The 17,601-nt window shown below is 40.9% G+C and overlaps 1 protein-coding gene across 1 annotated transcript in view; it reads right to left on the reverse strand.

The window, feature by feature from the left end:
- The window catches only part of LOC119733084, a gene marked incomplete at its 5' end in the record, with an annotated part of 63,713 nt that overhangs the window by 25,011 nt on the left and 21,101 nt on the right, over positions 1-17,601 (reverse strand). Inside the window, 19 exons of the mRNA XM_038206667.1 lie at positions 115-391; positions 524-704; positions 1,837-1,975; positions 2,276-2,392; positions 2,853-2,958; positions 3,293-3,504; positions 3,722-3,931; positions 4,939-5,104; positions 5,439-5,729; positions 6,138-6,256; positions 6,517-6,696; positions 8,403-8,541; positions 8,728-8,928; positions 9,494-9,777; positions 14,787-14,937; positions 15,287-15,508; positions 16,487-16,631; positions 16,889-17,163; positions 17,348-17,554. Of these exons, the coding sequence (XP_038062595.1) occupies positions 115-391; positions 524-704; positions 1,837-1,975; positions 2,276-2,392; positions 2,853-2,958; positions 3,293-3,504; positions 3,722-3,931; positions 4,939-5,104; positions 5,439-5,729; positions 6,138-6,256; positions 6,517-6,696; positions 8,403-8,541; positions 8,728-8,928; positions 9,494-9,777; positions 14,787-14,937; positions 15,287-15,508; positions 16,487-16,631; positions 16,889-17,163; positions 17,348-17,554 (3,622 nt within the window). The remainder of the gene's footprint in view (positions 1-114; positions 392-523; positions 705-1,836; positions 1,976-2,275; positions 2,393-2,852; positions 2,959-3,292; positions 3,505-3,721; positions 3,932-4,938; positions 5,105-5,438; positions 5,730-6,137; positions 6,257-6,516; positions 6,697-8,402; positions 8,542-8,727; positions 8,929-9,493; positions 9,778-14,786; positions 14,938-15,286; positions 15,509-16,486; positions 16,632-16,888; positions 17,164-17,347; positions 17,555-17,601) is intronic.

A 17,601-nucleotide genomic window follows, 5' to 3' on the forward strand; every position in this document is an offset into this window, starting at 1 on the left:
TGTGTGCGCAGGTTGTTTACAGTCACGGTTGATCCCCTGCAACATTGCTGACAAGTGGCAAGGCCAGACAAAGCCTCATCAATCTTAATTTAACAAATATTCTTTGAAACTTACCAGTGTCCAATCCCACATGCTGCTCAGTCACAACATCGCTACACCCTGGACACATCCCAGCTCTCCAGGAATAACCAACAATAGCGCTGTGCGGGTCATAAAACCCTTCCCAGAATGCCCTGATCACTCTGCGATCCTCCTGGAAGTCTCGGTCTCTGTGATTGGCCAGGGCATCCGTTGGATTCCCATCAAAGACGTGGCCAGCCAGTGGGGGGCTTGCATCAACTGTGAATGCTCCGTAACTCTTCAGTGTGATCAGGCCTACAGTATTGATGGCCTAAAAAAGGAACAATCATGTAAACCACGGTCTTCGAAAAACCACATTAGTTGTGATCATGAATATACGTTGTAAATCTGTTATCACCCTGGTATTATATCAACACAAACAACACAATTTGTGACAGCTTACCTTCATAGAAATAAAGTATGAGTGACCTTCATGAAGGTGCAAAGGTCGTGAAGGGTCACTGACTCCTATCTCTGTATTCTCTTTGGTAAATGGCATGATGTCTGCATGACCTGGATGTGAACCCACAGCCCACTCATAATATGCTACACCACTCTCCTTGTCTGAGCAGACATTCTTCCAACTAAAAGAGATGACAGTGAAATGGTGTGAAATAATTTCACTGACATCCAAAGTTAGCAGATTAATTTTGGAGTTTTAGAATACCCTGTGAGGGCATTGTTTTCTGTAGATAAGATGGATGAGAGTCTAAAAGCTAAGATTCACTCTACAAATCGTCATCATTTTCAAAAGGGGATGTCATATCAATGTTCAATGTTGAACTTGTTCAATATGTTCAAACACTGTGGCCCACAGCCTCAAGAAAAACCTACATAATTTCTGAATGTTACTATAATGATGCAAGGGGCAGACATCTCATAAACTGTCTTTTGCATTGCCACAAATAGACGTTAAGAATGTATTGCACACACAGAAAGTCATAAAAGTAGGTTATCTGAGATTGATTAATACCTTTACAAAGGGATAGACATCTTTGATTGTTGCTTCCAGTTGCGTGCACACTTTAATGAACCACATAAAATAAGGAGACAAACAGTCAAGCTGTTTTGGGTACATTAATGGATAACCATTTATTCTAAGGCTACTAGGCCAGACCAAATTGAATTAAGAAATTCTACAAGGCCAAACCACATACACTATAGAGTCTATATTGTAACTACATCTAAGAAATAAAAGAGAAATCCTCATAAATTGAATACAAAATTAGACAGTAAAAGGAAAAAGGCAAACTATTACAGAATTTAATTAAAGGGGAGGGAGGGTGGGAAGAAAATTGTTGAAGTCAGTGCTGCTGCGGCTTGAATCAGAATGAAGCTGATCGCACTTGCCTTTACAATATAAACCCATTTCATGACACATAGGGACAATACTAATTATTTAACTGGTTGCTATGCAAAACCATCTGTTTCCATGACTCATGAGGGAGAGTACTTGGGAACAGGATGTGGGGGACCTCCCATGTGGGGGCCATTGACCAACACTGACCATGAGTTGTGGTATGTGTTGTTTGTGCATCAAATGTATACTGTCTCCTGTAGGTCAATAAAACAAAAATCATTCTTGATTTTTTTCCCAAAAAAATGTGTGCCACTTCCTTGTGGCAAAACACAAAGCACATAAGGGGATTGAAGTATGTCAACTTGAGAAGTACGTCAACTTGAGAAGTATGACAAAACCAGAATGTGTTACTCTACCTTGCTGAGATGGAAGTTGTAGACCGGATGAAGCTGCCTCCAATGTCCAGTGAGTGATCAGCACTGAAGACAGGAGGCGACATATCAATGGTGATTGAGTCTGACATGGCGTGTGATGACAGACCAACAAAGTCAGTCGCTGATTGGAAAATTAAACATCAGTCAAAAGAAACGTATAAAGGAAAGAAACACTGGCCAAAAGAAATGATGTGACGTGCCAGTGTATAAAAACCTCATCAGACAGATTTCAATTTTGATTGGTTGTGACCATGATTATGTGACCACAAATATCTAACACTTTCCCAGAAAGACATAAAATCTTATTGACGTCTGTCCTGAAAGACTTGAAACTGACTTGAATCACAAATAAAACACATTAAAATCAAAGCACCTATGCCCATCTTTCCTTCTTTGGAGAAGATGTGTATTGAATGTTTACCTCTAACAGTGGCAAAGTATGTGTGTCCATTCTGCAATCTCAAGTTGTGTACGATAACGCTGTTAGTGATTCCAACACGAGTGAATTCTATCACATCACTGCCACCTCGCATCGAACCTGCGACATATCAATAATATAACGTAACAAAGAAAGAATAAACAAGTTATTTTTACACGGGTAAACAAAAGCCAAGATGAAAGCGGCTTTTGGAAATAATCTGAAAACAGGACGGAGGGTCAAGAGCTACCATGAAAATATCACAATTGGCCTAGGTGGATTTACCGCAGTCTATCTCCACAGCCAGGTGCAACAACCACGCAGCTCTAGTATGTAGTTTCACGTTATTTCATCATTATCCCCAGTCATAAAATACTTCAGTAAGAGCTTATGTGTTTCGTATCATTTTTATCACTTTCATTGGAATTTAAAGGAGGCAAAACTGTTTAAAAAATCGGAGTACTGAATTTTTATCAAAGGTCAAAAGGACAGAAGCACTAGCAGATCTGCACAATGGTACGTAAGATTTACAGTTTCTCAAAAATACAGATATGAAACGATTGTGGATGTATGCTCCTACCGATGGCATATTCATAGTACTTGACCCCTGAGTGATGACTAGCCAAACCATGTTCCTCAATGTCAGTGAAGGACTCCCACTGTAGGACCAACTCTGAGCTGCAACTCTGTCGAAAATACACAACATAGAAAAGTAAGGTTCAAAATAAAGGAATGACAACCACATCTTCCTCAACAATCTATTTCAAAATAACGGACAGTGCTAAAAAATACCCTTCAAAAAAATACATTTATAAGTAGGACTTTGTCAAATATTTGATGATAATGTCAGCAGTGAGAAAACTTTAGTTTTCTAAAAGGTAACCCAGTCAAAAAGTTGGATTTCTCCGACATATACTGGTCGGAAGGTGGATTTCCTTGATTGTAAACAAACAAAAAGGAGGAGAAAAATGTTAATTGTAAACACACAAAAAGGAGGGGAAAAATGTTAACTGAAATTACTTGATAGGTTTGATGCTGGTTCCGTCCAATCCACACAGCGCCAGGGGTCGGTGGGGTCGTATCTATGACAACACCATCGCTACAGCTAGACACAGCAGGCAACAGTTCATTCCAAAGCTCATGCTCTAATGTCACTTCATCAGCATGGATGCAAATGCGATAACACTTGCCATGATGCAGGACCAAACCAGGAACGTTAACAAACTCTTTATCTAAAAGATATATACAAGAATAACAGAACTTTCACTTTTCTCATCAAAGAAAATAGTCATACCGCAGTTAAGATAACTTTGCTTTTCTATTTGACAATATGTCTTGTTTTTCCCAACCGTTTACTTTAAAACCCGATGTTTTCTTGCTCAATAAATCCTGGGTGCACTTTTTATATGAATTCAAGGTTTCACTGATTTCATTTTCAATCTTTCCTACCTGTATTCCCACAGGTGATGCTCCTCGGGTGATCACAAGGAAACTGCAGCCCATCATCCAAGTTTCCAAAGGATCCAGTGTCTTCAATGGCTGCCCAGACGTAGTCCCTGTGGCGTAATGTGGGCCAGACTGCGGATAATGAGGACGTAGATGAGATGTAGTTCTTGTCTGCTTCCGGCCACATAGCATTCTGCTCCATGTTGACTTCGTCTGTTTAAAAGTTACAAAGCAAGAAGTTGTTATCAGGTAACAATAGTCTTCAGGTCTTCCTTTTGGGATATCTACACTTAAGTCTAGTGTTATTGCTAGGTGAAATCGGTGGATTTGTGCTGTCACTCTATCACCCAGGACTGCATTTGAACATCAACCCCATAGAAAATCTCAGACTTTACCTCTCTTTCCAAAAACAATCTTTCATAAATAAGAAACAGTAATCGACGGATGGCACAATTGACTGATAACACAAATCCACTGATTGTGCCTAAATTGTTATCAAACCTGGATAACTTTTGTGATAAATTATATTGTTATACCTCTGTCATGAATACTGTATTTGCATTGGCCCAGAACGATCACGTGTTAAGTTTATAAAAAGTCATGGCACACTCCCTGTGGGATATCACGTACTAAGACTCTGTATGTTCAGTGTGAAACGCTTGTATCGTTGGTACCCACGCTATTTTCACCATGTTTCACACATGAGTGGGAGCAGCTAACTAGCAGACGATCAGCTGTTTCGAGCACGCGACATGCAAGTGAGTTGACGTTCAATTGTCATGATTGTTGTGTTTACTGATGTTTGTTTTCGTGACTTTTACATCAAAATCCAAAGAATCGAAGACAGAGTTATAACAGAACAATTGTTTACTGCTTTGATGTGGGATATGACGTTTCGAACACCCGACGGGTGCCTAACACCCGAGGCGCGGCCGTGGAAAAAAGTCAAGTGGGAACACGGCTTAAGAGGTTTGACAACACTGCATGAGGAAAGTCGGGGGAAACCGCCAAAGTGCGACACGTTAATTAGGGGACTCCACTATACTGTGGATTTCATGTACGTTCAACTTTCCTTATCATTTTCAGCAGTAAATTAGTTATTTATTAACTGCTGCAAGTCTGTACTTTTATAGCATTTCTTCAAAAAAATTGGTTTTGCCCACCCAATCTCTTCTTTTCAGACCAACAGAAATCCCTGGGGGAAGTCAATTTGTACTTACGATCAGCATCAATGACGGTATGAGGGACAATCAGCTTCACGTTATCACAGTCCACAATCTCAGTGCTAGCGATGGATGACAGACCAGCCTTATTGTAGCCTCTCACTGATAACTGCAGACAGACATCTAGGTCTAAGGATCCACTGTGAGATGCTGTAAAGCGTGCCTGTTCAGCAAGACATGCAAGACTTAAGGTTAGGCGGTGAAACATTTTGTCATCACATTTACAAAAATCAATTATCTTTGAACCTTCCTGTCATAAAATAGGGGCCCTTTAAAAACAAAAACAAAACACCTAATCGCCTAAAATGAGGCAAGCTGGTAAGTCTTAAGTCCTAAAAGAAAAACCAGATTTCATCTAAGTACTATTAAAATAATTCCATTTTGTGCACCATGATCTCCTGTGAAAAGATTAATCTCGGATTGCTGCATCAGCTATTATATTCTTTGTCTTCGGGTTCAGTAACTCTCTACCACTCCCTTCTGCTACAAGAACTTACCACGTCCCCAGTCACCACCAAATCTTGGATTCTTGTCCACTGACTCAGCAAGGCTCCATCGCTACCATCCTCAGCAATGCTCCACTCATAGAAATCCATCAGTTCCCCCGGGTCGTTGTGACGGACGTAATCGTGGGCAAAAGGCTGGAAGACAACACGGATCTCCGTCCCGCCTGGCGTAGCTTCAACGTCGCTGACTGTGACCTGACCGACCTCAGGAGGTTGGGATAATACCCAGAATCCATCAGTGACGACGGGTTTGAAGCAAACGTTAACATGGCAAAACTGAACCTGCCAAATAAATTACCAGAATAAAACCAAATGTATTACAATATTTATATTTTTTTCCAACTAAATTTCACACTTCACCTAAATAAAGTTTGTCTTGCCCAACCATATTGTGAAATTTTAAACAACCGCACATATTGCAATGATGTTGCACCAAGGGGGCGTAATATCCCCTATTTTTTTGCAAAGGGGGTGGTGGGCCATTGGATCATCGCCCCATATCTTAGTGGTGAGAACAGCACCCCCTAGTGTCATGTGGTGTCTAGCGCCACCACCCCCCCCCCCCTACCTTCAAATTTCCACGGCTGGGCAATTGCAGATTTATACTCATCGTATACTCATCTCCCGTCCCCCTATCACCGACACGGATTCAAGCCAGTGTGTTTCATCATGACAATTTTTAATTCTTACCTTTGATCTGTAATGACCTCCACCATGCAACCCTAGCCCAGCTCCAACATGTTGGAATGCCATGCCAAGATCTTGATCATCAATCACTGGGATCCATTCCATCATAGTGTTCTCATCATCTGTGGGAAATGAAATATACTTCATTCTGAAAAGGTAACATAACTTACAAAATCAGTGACTATACGTGAAGACAACAAGTAAAAACAGTAGCTTGTAGTGGTTCCTTTGCCCAAATAATAACTAGATAAAAATTCTCGATTTTTTTTTTACAATTTGATTCTTTTAAAACATTACAAACTAAATTACCAATACTATCAATTAAAGCAGTAAGGATTACACGTCTGTAGTAAAACTCAGAGGCAAATGATTTCAGGTTTACCAAAGTATATTTCGATTTCTTGTTCAACTGCCCAGAAGACGCCAGTCACAAAGGGTTGCAGCATCTCAGGGATGGTCCAACGAGCTGAGATGTCTGAGGTAGAAGACTGGTAGGTGATGTCATCCTCACAGGGTTGCTGAGCAGCAGATGAGTGATGGGATAATCCTGGTGGCGTAGACGCTGCAAGAAAGAGACCAAAAAACTGTGAGTAAAGAGGGACGTTGAGGGATGGTCTGCGCTCAGATAAGTAGGGTAAAACTGGTAATTTAGTGATGTCATCCTAACAGGGTGATCAGCAACAGATGAGTGATGAAATATGCTGACGGCACAGACACTGCAAGGAGGAGGCAAGAAACTGTGAGCAAAGAGGGATGTTGGAGGATGGTATAATGAGCTGAGATGAGTGAGGTAAGAATGGCAAGTGACGTCATCCTGACAGGATGGCTCAGCAACAGATGAGTGATGGGACAATCCTGATGGCACAGACACTGCAAGAAGGAGGCAAGAAACTGTGAGTAAAGAGGGATGTTGGAGGATGGTATAATGAGCTGAGATGAGTGAGGTAAGACTGGCAAGTGACGTCATCCTGACAGGATGGCTCAGCAACAGATAAGTAATGAGGTAATCCTGATGGCACAGACACTGCAAGAAGGAGGCCAGAAACTGTGAGTAAAGAGGGATGTGGAGGGATGGTCTAATCCCCCGAGATAAATGGGGTAAGACTGGTAGGTAATGTCATCCTGACAGGATTGATGAACAACAGATAATGGGATAATCCTGATGGCACAGACACTGCAAGAAGGAGGCCAGAAACTTTGAGTAAAGAGGGATGTTGAGGGATGATCTAACGAGCTGTGATAAGTGACGTAGAAGACTAGTGGGTGATGTCATTGTCATCCTGACAGAATGGATCAGCAACAGATGAGTGATGGGATTATCGTGGTTGCACAAACACTTCAAGAAGGAGGCAAGAAACCGTGAGTAAAGAGAGATGTTGAGGTATGGTATAATGAGCTGAGATGAGTGAGGTAAGAATGGCAAGTGACGTCATCCTGACAGGATGGCTCAGCAACAGATGAGTGATGGGACAATCCTGATGGCACAGACACTGCAAGAAGGAGGCAAGAATCTGTGAGTAAAGAGGGATGTGGAGGGATGGTCTAATCCCCCGAGATAAATGGGGTAAGACTGGTAGGTAATGTCATCCTGACAGGATTGATGAACAACAGATAATGGGATAATCCTGATGGCACAGACACTGCAAGAAGGAGAGTGAGATGAGTGACGCAGAAGATTTGTAGGTGCTGTCATTCTGACAGAATGGATCAGCAACTGATGAGTGATGGCATAATCCTGGTGGCACAGACACTTCAAGAAAGAGGCAAGAATCTGTGAAAGAGGGATGTTGAGTGATAATCTAACGAGCTGAGATACGTGACATAGAAGACTAGTAGGTGATGTTATCGTCATCCTGACAGAATCAATCAGCAACAGATGAGTGATGGGATAATCTTGGTGGCACATACACTGCAAGGAGGCAAGATACCGTGAGTAAAGAGATATGTTGAGCAATGGTCTAATGAGCTGAGATGTCTGAGGAAGAAAACTGGTAGGTGATGTCATCCTGACAGGGTTGAACAGCAACAGATGAGTGATAGATAATCCTTGAGGCAAAGACACTGGAAGAAGGAGGCAAGACACTGTCTACAGAGGGTTTTATCACATTTAGATAGTTAATTAACATCAGGGACGTTTAGCAATGGGAAAGGATCAGAGAAAGATGTCCTATCAAGATAAAAGGCCTGAGTAAATATTAGCCAATGCAAGATACTTGATTCCCTTCAGCGAGAATGTCACACCACAGAAATATAAGCCATGGGTCTTACTTTCATCTTGATCGCAGCCGAGTCCATCTTTGATCCCAGCTCCCTCCAGAGCCTGACCCTCCTGAATGACTTTGACACCGTCTGAGGTAACATTGACACTACCAGCTTCAGAGTTAGCACGGATGGTCACATAATAGGTCTAGCAGTAATACAAAACAAATTTCCTCAATTAATACGGAAAACAGAAACAAACACAAAAGGCATAAGGAGATGTCAGTGGCTCTTGCGAAGGTAAATAAACAGAGAGCCCGAAATTTCAAGCTCCATTGTTTCATGAAAATACAATTTAACATTTTCCACTATTTTGAATTCATGTCCCAATTACCATAAGTGGAATGAGATCTAGTCCATCCAGTCGATAGAAGGTTGCATTGCCGACATCAATGAAACCACCGCTGACATCAGAAGCACCTCCTTCTGATCCGATGGCAATCTCATAGTTGATATCGAGATGAGGATGCTCAAAACCAAACCAACGAGCTGAGATGCTTGTGGTGCTCATCTGAACATCAGTGTCTTTGGCCACCTGTTATGGGAGACATTTGTGTTACTGAGACAATAATAGGCTGGCAGTCAGTAACAGGAAATTAATTTAAAATTTTTAACTTTTTTCTTTTCAGGTTGCTATTCATCAATGTGAAATCATTTCACTTGATGCTTTGACTCCATTAATTGGTTTTCAACAACTATTCATTGGAAATTAATTTTAAATTCCTAACATTTTTCTTTTCAGTTTGCTATTCATCAATACGAAATCATTTCATTTGATGCCTTAACTCCACTAACTGGTTTTCAGCAATTATTACAAAAACACACCAGACATATTTTTCAATGGACCCCACCATTTTCCTTACAAAAACCATTTTGGCTTATTTGTTGTTGCTCAACTAATGCTTAATAATTTTCAAAGTACGGAGGAACATATACTTTTTATATCCATTCTTTGAAGATATGATCCAATTACTCAACATAAAATTATTGAAGTGGCTGTAAGCATTCTTTCAGCATTTACTAATGGCAGTTACAAAAGATTTCAAACTAATGGAACAAAAAAGTGAAAACAATATTTACTGTGAATTTGTCATAATTACCCCCAAATCCACATGCACCTCTTCGCCCGGGGGTGCAACATCCAATACAACACCCAGAGATGGCAACTGCACGATGTGTCTATAAACAGATGAGGTCCCCACTGTAGCTAACCCAGCACCATTCTGAGCTCTGACTGACACGTAGTACTCATGATCACCATGGAGATGCCAGTCTAGGTCATCCAATGAGAATGCAGCACATGATGTTCGGGACAAACAAGGACCAATTCGGTAGGCTTTCTCCTTCTGGAAATCAAGAGTTTCAGTGCCACCTGGGCTACTCCCTAGAAGAAAAAACAAAACAAAAAGAATTTATCAAAGAACGTTTTTGAAAAATTCTGAACACAATTCTTTTTTTAATGAAAATGAATAAAACTGCAGTAAACTGCTTAACATGCTTAATGAAAGGCAAAATTACAGTACAGAAAAACCTTCCGTTAATAGGCAACATTCTGTTAAGGTGGTGACCACTGGTCGGCAAGCATAATAGTGTAATGCCATAGAGTGTGCAATGTTCAGGTGTCATCAGCAATGCGTTCGAATGTCCCTTCCAACGATCTCCTACATGTCAATTTTGTTAACCTATACACAAAATATAACCTGGGTACCAGACAAAACCGACCAATTGACAAATAGTCGCTGCCCGGAGGTGGCGTTTTGGTTTAGCCTGGCAACTTGGAGGTCAACGATTGGAGGTCAACTATTCCATCTTACACAAATCAGATGACGCGACGAAAAAGATTTTGTGCACTCCAGGAGTTGCACTATAAATAAAAAACGTTTTTGGGTTCAGCTTGATCAAATTGTCATTTTGAGAGGATCTTTTGTTCCATAAAGGATTATAGGCTGTGATAGGTGAGTTGTTGCTTGTAATTTTAACGGAAATGGAAAATATCAGCACAAAAAAAACGTGACAATAATCACCTAATCTGCATTCTAAGTCATGTAAGTATGGTTATTATTTCCAACTTTCCTGGCAAATCTTCCCATACGTCATGAGCCTAGAAAGCTGGAAATTTCAAGGTAGGGCTGAGTCAATTCCAATAATTGAATATATTGATTTATTCGGTTAAGTGCCGGGACGAATTAGAATAAATCTGCTTTATCATTGATATGTAAATGAGACACGGTAGAGTGGTTAAGGGCGGGTAATTTGAATAGGGATTGGCACAGGAATGTGTGCGTGGTTGGATTGAAGGTAGATCACTTCACGCTTGCGAGCAGCAACGATAACACACAATTTTTAACACAGTTGTTAAGTCTGGTTGTAATTTCATAGTTGTTCAATGTCTCAAACAGTATTTATAAGAGACGAACATTGCTACCCTTGCCTGAAGGAGTTGTCTTGCATAGTTCAGGTGTACGTTTCCATTTTTCCAAATATGGTTTTGGTTTTTCGTATCTGGCAGTCAACACAGCAATGTTAGATGGGGTACAAATCCAGAAACAGCCATAATGTAAATAGACGAGTGGTATCTTGCAATTATTCAATTAAGTATAGCTAAAGGCTCTGAAGCCTAAAGGAAAGTTCTGTAAAGCTTAAAGGTTCAAATGAAATCCACAAGTGGCAATCAAGGTATGGTCGGAGTAGTTTCTGACGGAGGTATAAAACGAGATTTGCAGGTTGGCAGTAAGATTCATAAAGATCAGATCTACTAGATGAGATGCTAGAATTGTTCTAGCGATCTAATGCGTTCAGAACGCAAACAAGTCTGAATAGACTTGCACCATAGTATGCGTGATTTATCCTCAGCGGAAGGTATTTGGTATTGTACAAAACCAAAAAAGAAATTTCTGAAAAGCCTGCTTAATATAATATCAAATGTGGTACGAATATTCAGAAATAACCATAACAATTGTAAAGAGGAGGGACGTCTCAAGGTTAATTCTATTATTGATTACGGAAATATGCTAAATGAAAGGCTTTTACGCCTAAATGATAGACCCTAGTTCTGTAAATATTGTCTCCATCAAGACGTCTTTAAGGTTCAAATTATCAAATGACCGTAATTAAAACACTGTCATACCTGGTAGTCATCACAGCGATGAGATTAAACTTAATATCAAATGGGGTACGAATATTTAGAAATAATCATAACAATTGCAAAAACGAGTGTTGTCTCAGGTATAATTCTGTATAATTGATTACTTAAATGTGTCTATAATGAAAGGCTCTTATATTACGCCTAGATAATAGATGATAGTTCTGTAAATACTATCAAGTCTTTAAAAGTTCGAATTATTGAAAGATGTAATTAAAACATTGGGTCGGCGTACCCGGTACCAAAATACCAAAATCAGAATGATTTGATTGTTTATTGTGTAGAATAGTGTTGAAATGATAAATTCGAATATTCGACCTTCCAATCGATCAAATATTCGAATATTCGGTTTTTGGCCATTCCAAATTCCCTCAAAAGCAAAAATATGCCACACATGTACATTGTACATGTAGTCAACGTACGTGAGCACGTCAGCATGCCATGTATGATTTCTTCACAGGTAAGTCAAGTATTTGACAACAATCAGTTGTTCTTCAGTCGTCAGTAATTTAAAGATTAATAATCACCAGAGAAGCTACAGTGGAGGATTCCTTGTTTGCATGGGGGACGTATTAAGCCGTGAACCCCAAACAAGGCGGGTGGCGTCAGCTATTGTGACTCTCCGACCCTTAACTCGCAAACAGGAACCGGGCATATCTATTACTGGAAGCTTCTTGAAGTCTACAAAACGGTGTACTTCCTAGTCACAGTATTGAAGATAAAAAAAATCACTTTTATAGTAATAACTCGCACTTTTGTCACCAAGAATTGAGGAAATGATTTTATATCATTTTAAATAAACTTACTCTCAACAACCAAAAACTCCAAGAAAAAAACCTATGATATGTAATGTCTTTATTCAATGAAATATGGGTCTTTGAATTGTAAATGCATATTTAAGTTAATGCAAATAATGGGCGTGGGCGCGGCATACACACGCCCCAGCTTGACACGTGCAAAGCAGTATTTCCTTGTTTGCCCACAGGGGATGTATTATAAGCCGAGCTCCGGCGGGCGCATTGGTGGCGGGCGCATTGGTGGCGGGCGCATTGGTGGCGGGCGCATTGGTGGCGGGCGCATTGGTGGCGGGCGCATTGGTGGCGGGCGCATTGGTGGCGGGCGCATTGGTGGCGGGCGCATTGGTGGCGGGCGCATTGGTGGCGGGCGCATTGTTGGCGGGCGCATTAGGCACAGGTGCGCTGACCCGGTTCTTTTGTCTGGCTAAGTGCGTGCTCTGGAGATAACTTTCTAATAGATAGGCCACTAAAAGGTTTGGATATTCCAACTTGCAAAATTTTGATACATTTTGTCTAGCTGTGGTTTTCTATGCTGGGAATCAGGGGTACGGTGCGGTGTGGTGAGTTGACCGCAAAGTCTGTCTGGCCAAATAAATGAGAGCTCTTTTGAGTTTGAAATCCTCTCTGTTGTCTGCCCTTTTTCTTGCGTTTTGCTCGACTTGGAGGACATAAGCCAGAGGTTCTTGCTATTATTACTGAAAGTATAATTGCTGAACTAGTTTTTGAAGTGTTTATGTATGTTTTATTTGTGCAAATATTGGGTGCAATTAGCAGACTAACCCAGCGAACAAAGCTGACGGACAGCGAACGAAAATGTGTTCGATAAAAGGGTGCTCTGATCAGTTGAGAGAACTAGATTATTTTGTACATGTACATGTATATAATTACGGAGGCATTGAGGCGAACATCTAACAGCCATAATAAATTTACCGCTAAAAGTAAACAAGAAATTCTTTTAGAAAAATCCCAGACTCAGTAACGTAAATGAACCAAGGTTTTTAAAACGTTTTAATGTAATGTTGGGGTTCATGACAAGTTTTCTACAACACCGCCACGTGCTGTGGGCAGCATACTGCGTGCAAGGCGATTCCTTATAACCACGTGCATTCGACACGATTGAACAGGCGATGGAAAACTTTGGGGGGAATTGGCTTCGCTGTATCAGTGTAATGTACCGCTTCTTGTGCGACCCTGTGCGAGCAGTACGTCCTCAAAATAAGTACATGAAAACGGAAAATACAAAGGCCCACACAGAAAAAAGAAATCAAGTTCTTTGCATGAGATTGCAGAGGTCTTCTACATCGATGTTGGCATGCCATTTTCGCGATGTCAATAGCCGACCCAGTAAGCCCCTCCCAGCGCACGTGGGCAAATTAACACGTGCTCCTCTCCAATGCCACGCTGCATTTTCCTATGCTGCACACATGCACATGTAACACCAACGCGCGGGGAAACTTGCCAGGACCGCATCGGGGAAAACAGCGGCGGTTTTCTTTTGAAAATAGGAATTGTAAATAGGACAACAAACAAAAATATGGACAACGGAAATGTTACTACTCATGCTAGAAGTTTGATATGAAAAGGTGTCAGGAAGTGTTTTGTGAAGACATGAAAGACACAATGTCTTGTTTATCTTGTCGGAAGCATCAGCGATTGGTGTTGCAGTCCGGCGTTAAAAAAATGGGTTGGCTTTACTGCAAGCACTCCCAAAGCAGAAGTAATATATGTATGGCATTATTGCTTGGCATATATACAAGCTACTTTTATGGGGGTTTTTGGCAGCAACTTGAAACTTAACTTTGAGAATACACTTTTGTTGTTAAAAAAAGTTTTTTCCACCTTTTTATTTCATTGCATATCACCACCGAATATTCTTATTCGAAAATAAATATTAGAATATTTGATTATCGATCGAATATTCGAATATTCAAATATTCGGCACAGCCCTATTTCAAGGTAGGTCAGAAAATTTGTATATTTGAAGTATATTTGGGAACTTTTGGGATTTTTAGGAACTTTGCGTAAAGTTTTCGAAATTTTTATCCATTCCCTTCAGATTTGGCTGATCGAGATTTCACTGTATACATGTATATGAAAGTTGCTCGTGACTCAGACTCCGACTTGACCTTTGTGTCTCATGACTCGGATTCGACCTGCATGACTCGGGACTCGGACTCGGGAGAGGTGACTCGGACTCGGACTCGATGTTTTGTGACTCAAATACAAGTCTGGAAATGCATGGGTGGGGTACTTTGGGCCAATTACCAACACTTTCTTAGGTTTAAGTTACTCACTGATGGTAACTTGGTATCTCAGGCTGGTGTGCTCATCATCAATGAAACCAAGTACATCTTCCCATTCAGCGATAAAATATTCATCTTCCACATGGACAAAGACACACCTAACAAACATGAGTGGGGCACTATGGACACCATCTATGTTTGACTGACTCACCAATGGCAACTTGGTATCTCAGGCTGGTATCCTCATCATCAATGAAGCCATCATCTCCCCATGCAGCAATCAAGTAATCATCCTCCACATGGACAGAGACACGCCCAACAAACATGGGCGGAGTGGTATCCACTACTATTGGACCAACCACCTGCAACAGGCAAAATAACCAAATGTGACAAAGTTTATGTTAATGCATACTTTCAAATGCTTCTTTTAAAACTGTTAAAAACTGTTCCTTGCTGTTTCTTTGGCGAGCCAATATGTTGCTCCTTCCCTCTCAACACTCAATTGGGTTCCGAGTCACACATAGCCATAGTACATTGAACAATTAGGCATTTACAGTGCATGCTGTCCAAGTCTAGAAGCTTTTGGGGGTTTTATTTAGACAAGGATAATTCTTTACACTTCATCTACCTTCCATATGTGTGTACTTGCCATCCACAGCCGAGTAATTCAGCCTATGGCTAATTCTCATCAACAGTCAGTCCATTACATACCTTGAAGGTAGATAGCCGAGCCTTGTTGATGGCCTTCAGAACCAGAAAGAACACAGCTCCCTGGCTGATATGTGGATGGTACATCACAAAGTGATCATGACCTGATGTTGACATGAAGGTCACCAGGTCAGGGGTCGGGTTTGAGGGGTCACTGCTCAGACCTATCTCATAGTCATAGATGGAGCTCTCTGTATCGATTCCTCCAGTCCATGAGATGGTCAACTGTCATTGACAACATGACATTAATACCATCCACAATTACTACATCTAATAATGGTTTTTGTTCTCAAATCTCTTTCACAGTACTACAGTATACTGTTTTTATGGAGTATATTTACATAAGCCGCATCCTCATGTATGTAAAATGTTACAAGAGAGAGCGTCAACACCACCTTCATTGTGAACTGTCTTCATCCAGATATCTGAGAATTGCTTTCCACCTTGGGACAATGGGTCGAATACATAAAAACTGGCAATGGCTTATGAGAAGAAGTACCGAGCAAAAGCAAAAGCTTATCAGGCAGAAGCAAAAGTAAAAGCAATTGCTTAAAAACATATACATAACCTTTTGCTTTGACTAACAGCTTTTTCTTAAGCTTGCATAGCAAATGCATAAGTTCTGAACAATAGCGCTCTTCGTCCAGATGTGCGCATACGGCGTGAATAATGTAAAAGCTTTTTAGGGACGCATGTTTTGCTTTTTATTCCCACACACCAAGTAGCAAAGAAAAGAAAGTGAGGGCACTTCTTGATGTCAAAGCATCAATTGCTACAAATACTGGAGGAAAACATGGATGAGAAAAAAATATTGAAGAGAAGGTAGCCAACATGAAAACACAGGTCAAAGAAAACAGATGCAAAAAATGATGATAACAGTTGATCTTGTCTGATAAGCAAGAGCAAAACCTACCGTGTGGGAAACTTGAAACACTACAAGCAAATGCTTAATAGCAAAAGCAAAAGCTTGTTTTTATGTATCCATTTTTAAGCAATTGCTAATCTGGGAAGTATTTGCTTGCAAGAAACAAGCTGTTACTTTTGCTTAACAGTACAAGCATTTACTTGTCAGCAATTGCTTATTTTTATGTATAAAAATGTAAGCAAAAGCCTAGAAAAAGCAATTGCTAGTTTTTATGTATTCGGCCCATTGTCTCTGAGCTGCTTAATTTGGGCCCTGCTGAGCAGATCATATATACGTACATGTTTGTCTATCGGAAGGAAGAACTTCTGCTCAATGGGTGAAATCCAGACACAGTCTTGGTCTCCTTGTAGTATTGCTGAAGAGTCATTGCTACCAGCTATCTCAGGATAAACTGACAAATCATCTACCACAGCGGCCATGGAACTGTGCGCAAGAAAATCCAAACTCACGTGAATACACAAGGCTTTCAAGTATACTTATCAAATATAAGATTTCATCACCAAACTTTGCATAGGTACAAATCAGAAGGTTGGATAGGGGAAAATTGCATTAAAATGTAGTGCCTAAGGACATAAGCATCATTATCTTGAACCTGATTTGGTAGATGACTTAGTAAAGGTCAGTGTCAAGAAGCATGAGTCTTATCAGAATGCTCAACTGCTCCAGTCTCATGTGCCTACCTGCAGTCTCTGGACGCATTCATTAGCTCCATCTTCCTGCGATGCTCATTGATGAACCACACCCGACCCTCAGCATCCTTGGCCAGACCAGGCCACATCCGAGCATAGCTGATAGCAATCTGGGTCAGCTCTGGAGGGCTGGTATCGATGACAACACCGTCAGAACAGACAGCTGCTGAGGGTTCCAGGGCACGGTTGTAAGCGATGACAGTGATGTAGTACTGGCCAGGCGAGGGGGCTGTCCAACTGGCATGCGTGGCGGTTGTCTTTGTCATCTTAAGAAATGATGGAATTCTAATAATTGGTGTTGCTGAAGTGGAGGACTGACTTGTAAAGTTATGTCAAAGCAGTGTGAAGGATTACAATTTGGAAGTCACAGCAATGTGAATCACAATGGGATATTAAAGATTTGAGTATTGCTTATATCAAGGACAAACCACCAACCCACATGCAACTTACATCATTCATGGCACTGCCGACTGTTGTATAGCCGGTCCTGCAGGAGTCATCAAACAGATACTGATAGAACTTGACCCCACTCTCCTTGTCAAAGAACCCCTCCCAATGAGCCGAGAGGTCACTGCCCTCCTGATAGTCTACCTCATTGGACCCAGGTATCCCATCATGCACCACACCAGCTTGAGGAGCAGAGGAATCCACCGTTATCTGTGATTCATCAGCAACAAGGATTCTTGGTCAAGTTGATTGTTTGG

This window comes from Patiria miniata, unplaced genomic scaffold, assembly GCF_015706575.1.
Source record: "Patiria miniata isolate m_02_andy unplaced genomic scaffold, ASM1570657v1 HiC_scaffold_1, whole genome shotgun sequence".
NCBI classification, from domain to species: domain Eukaryota; kingdom Metazoa; phylum Echinodermata; class Asteroidea; order Valvatida; family Asterinidae; genus Patiria; species Patiria miniata.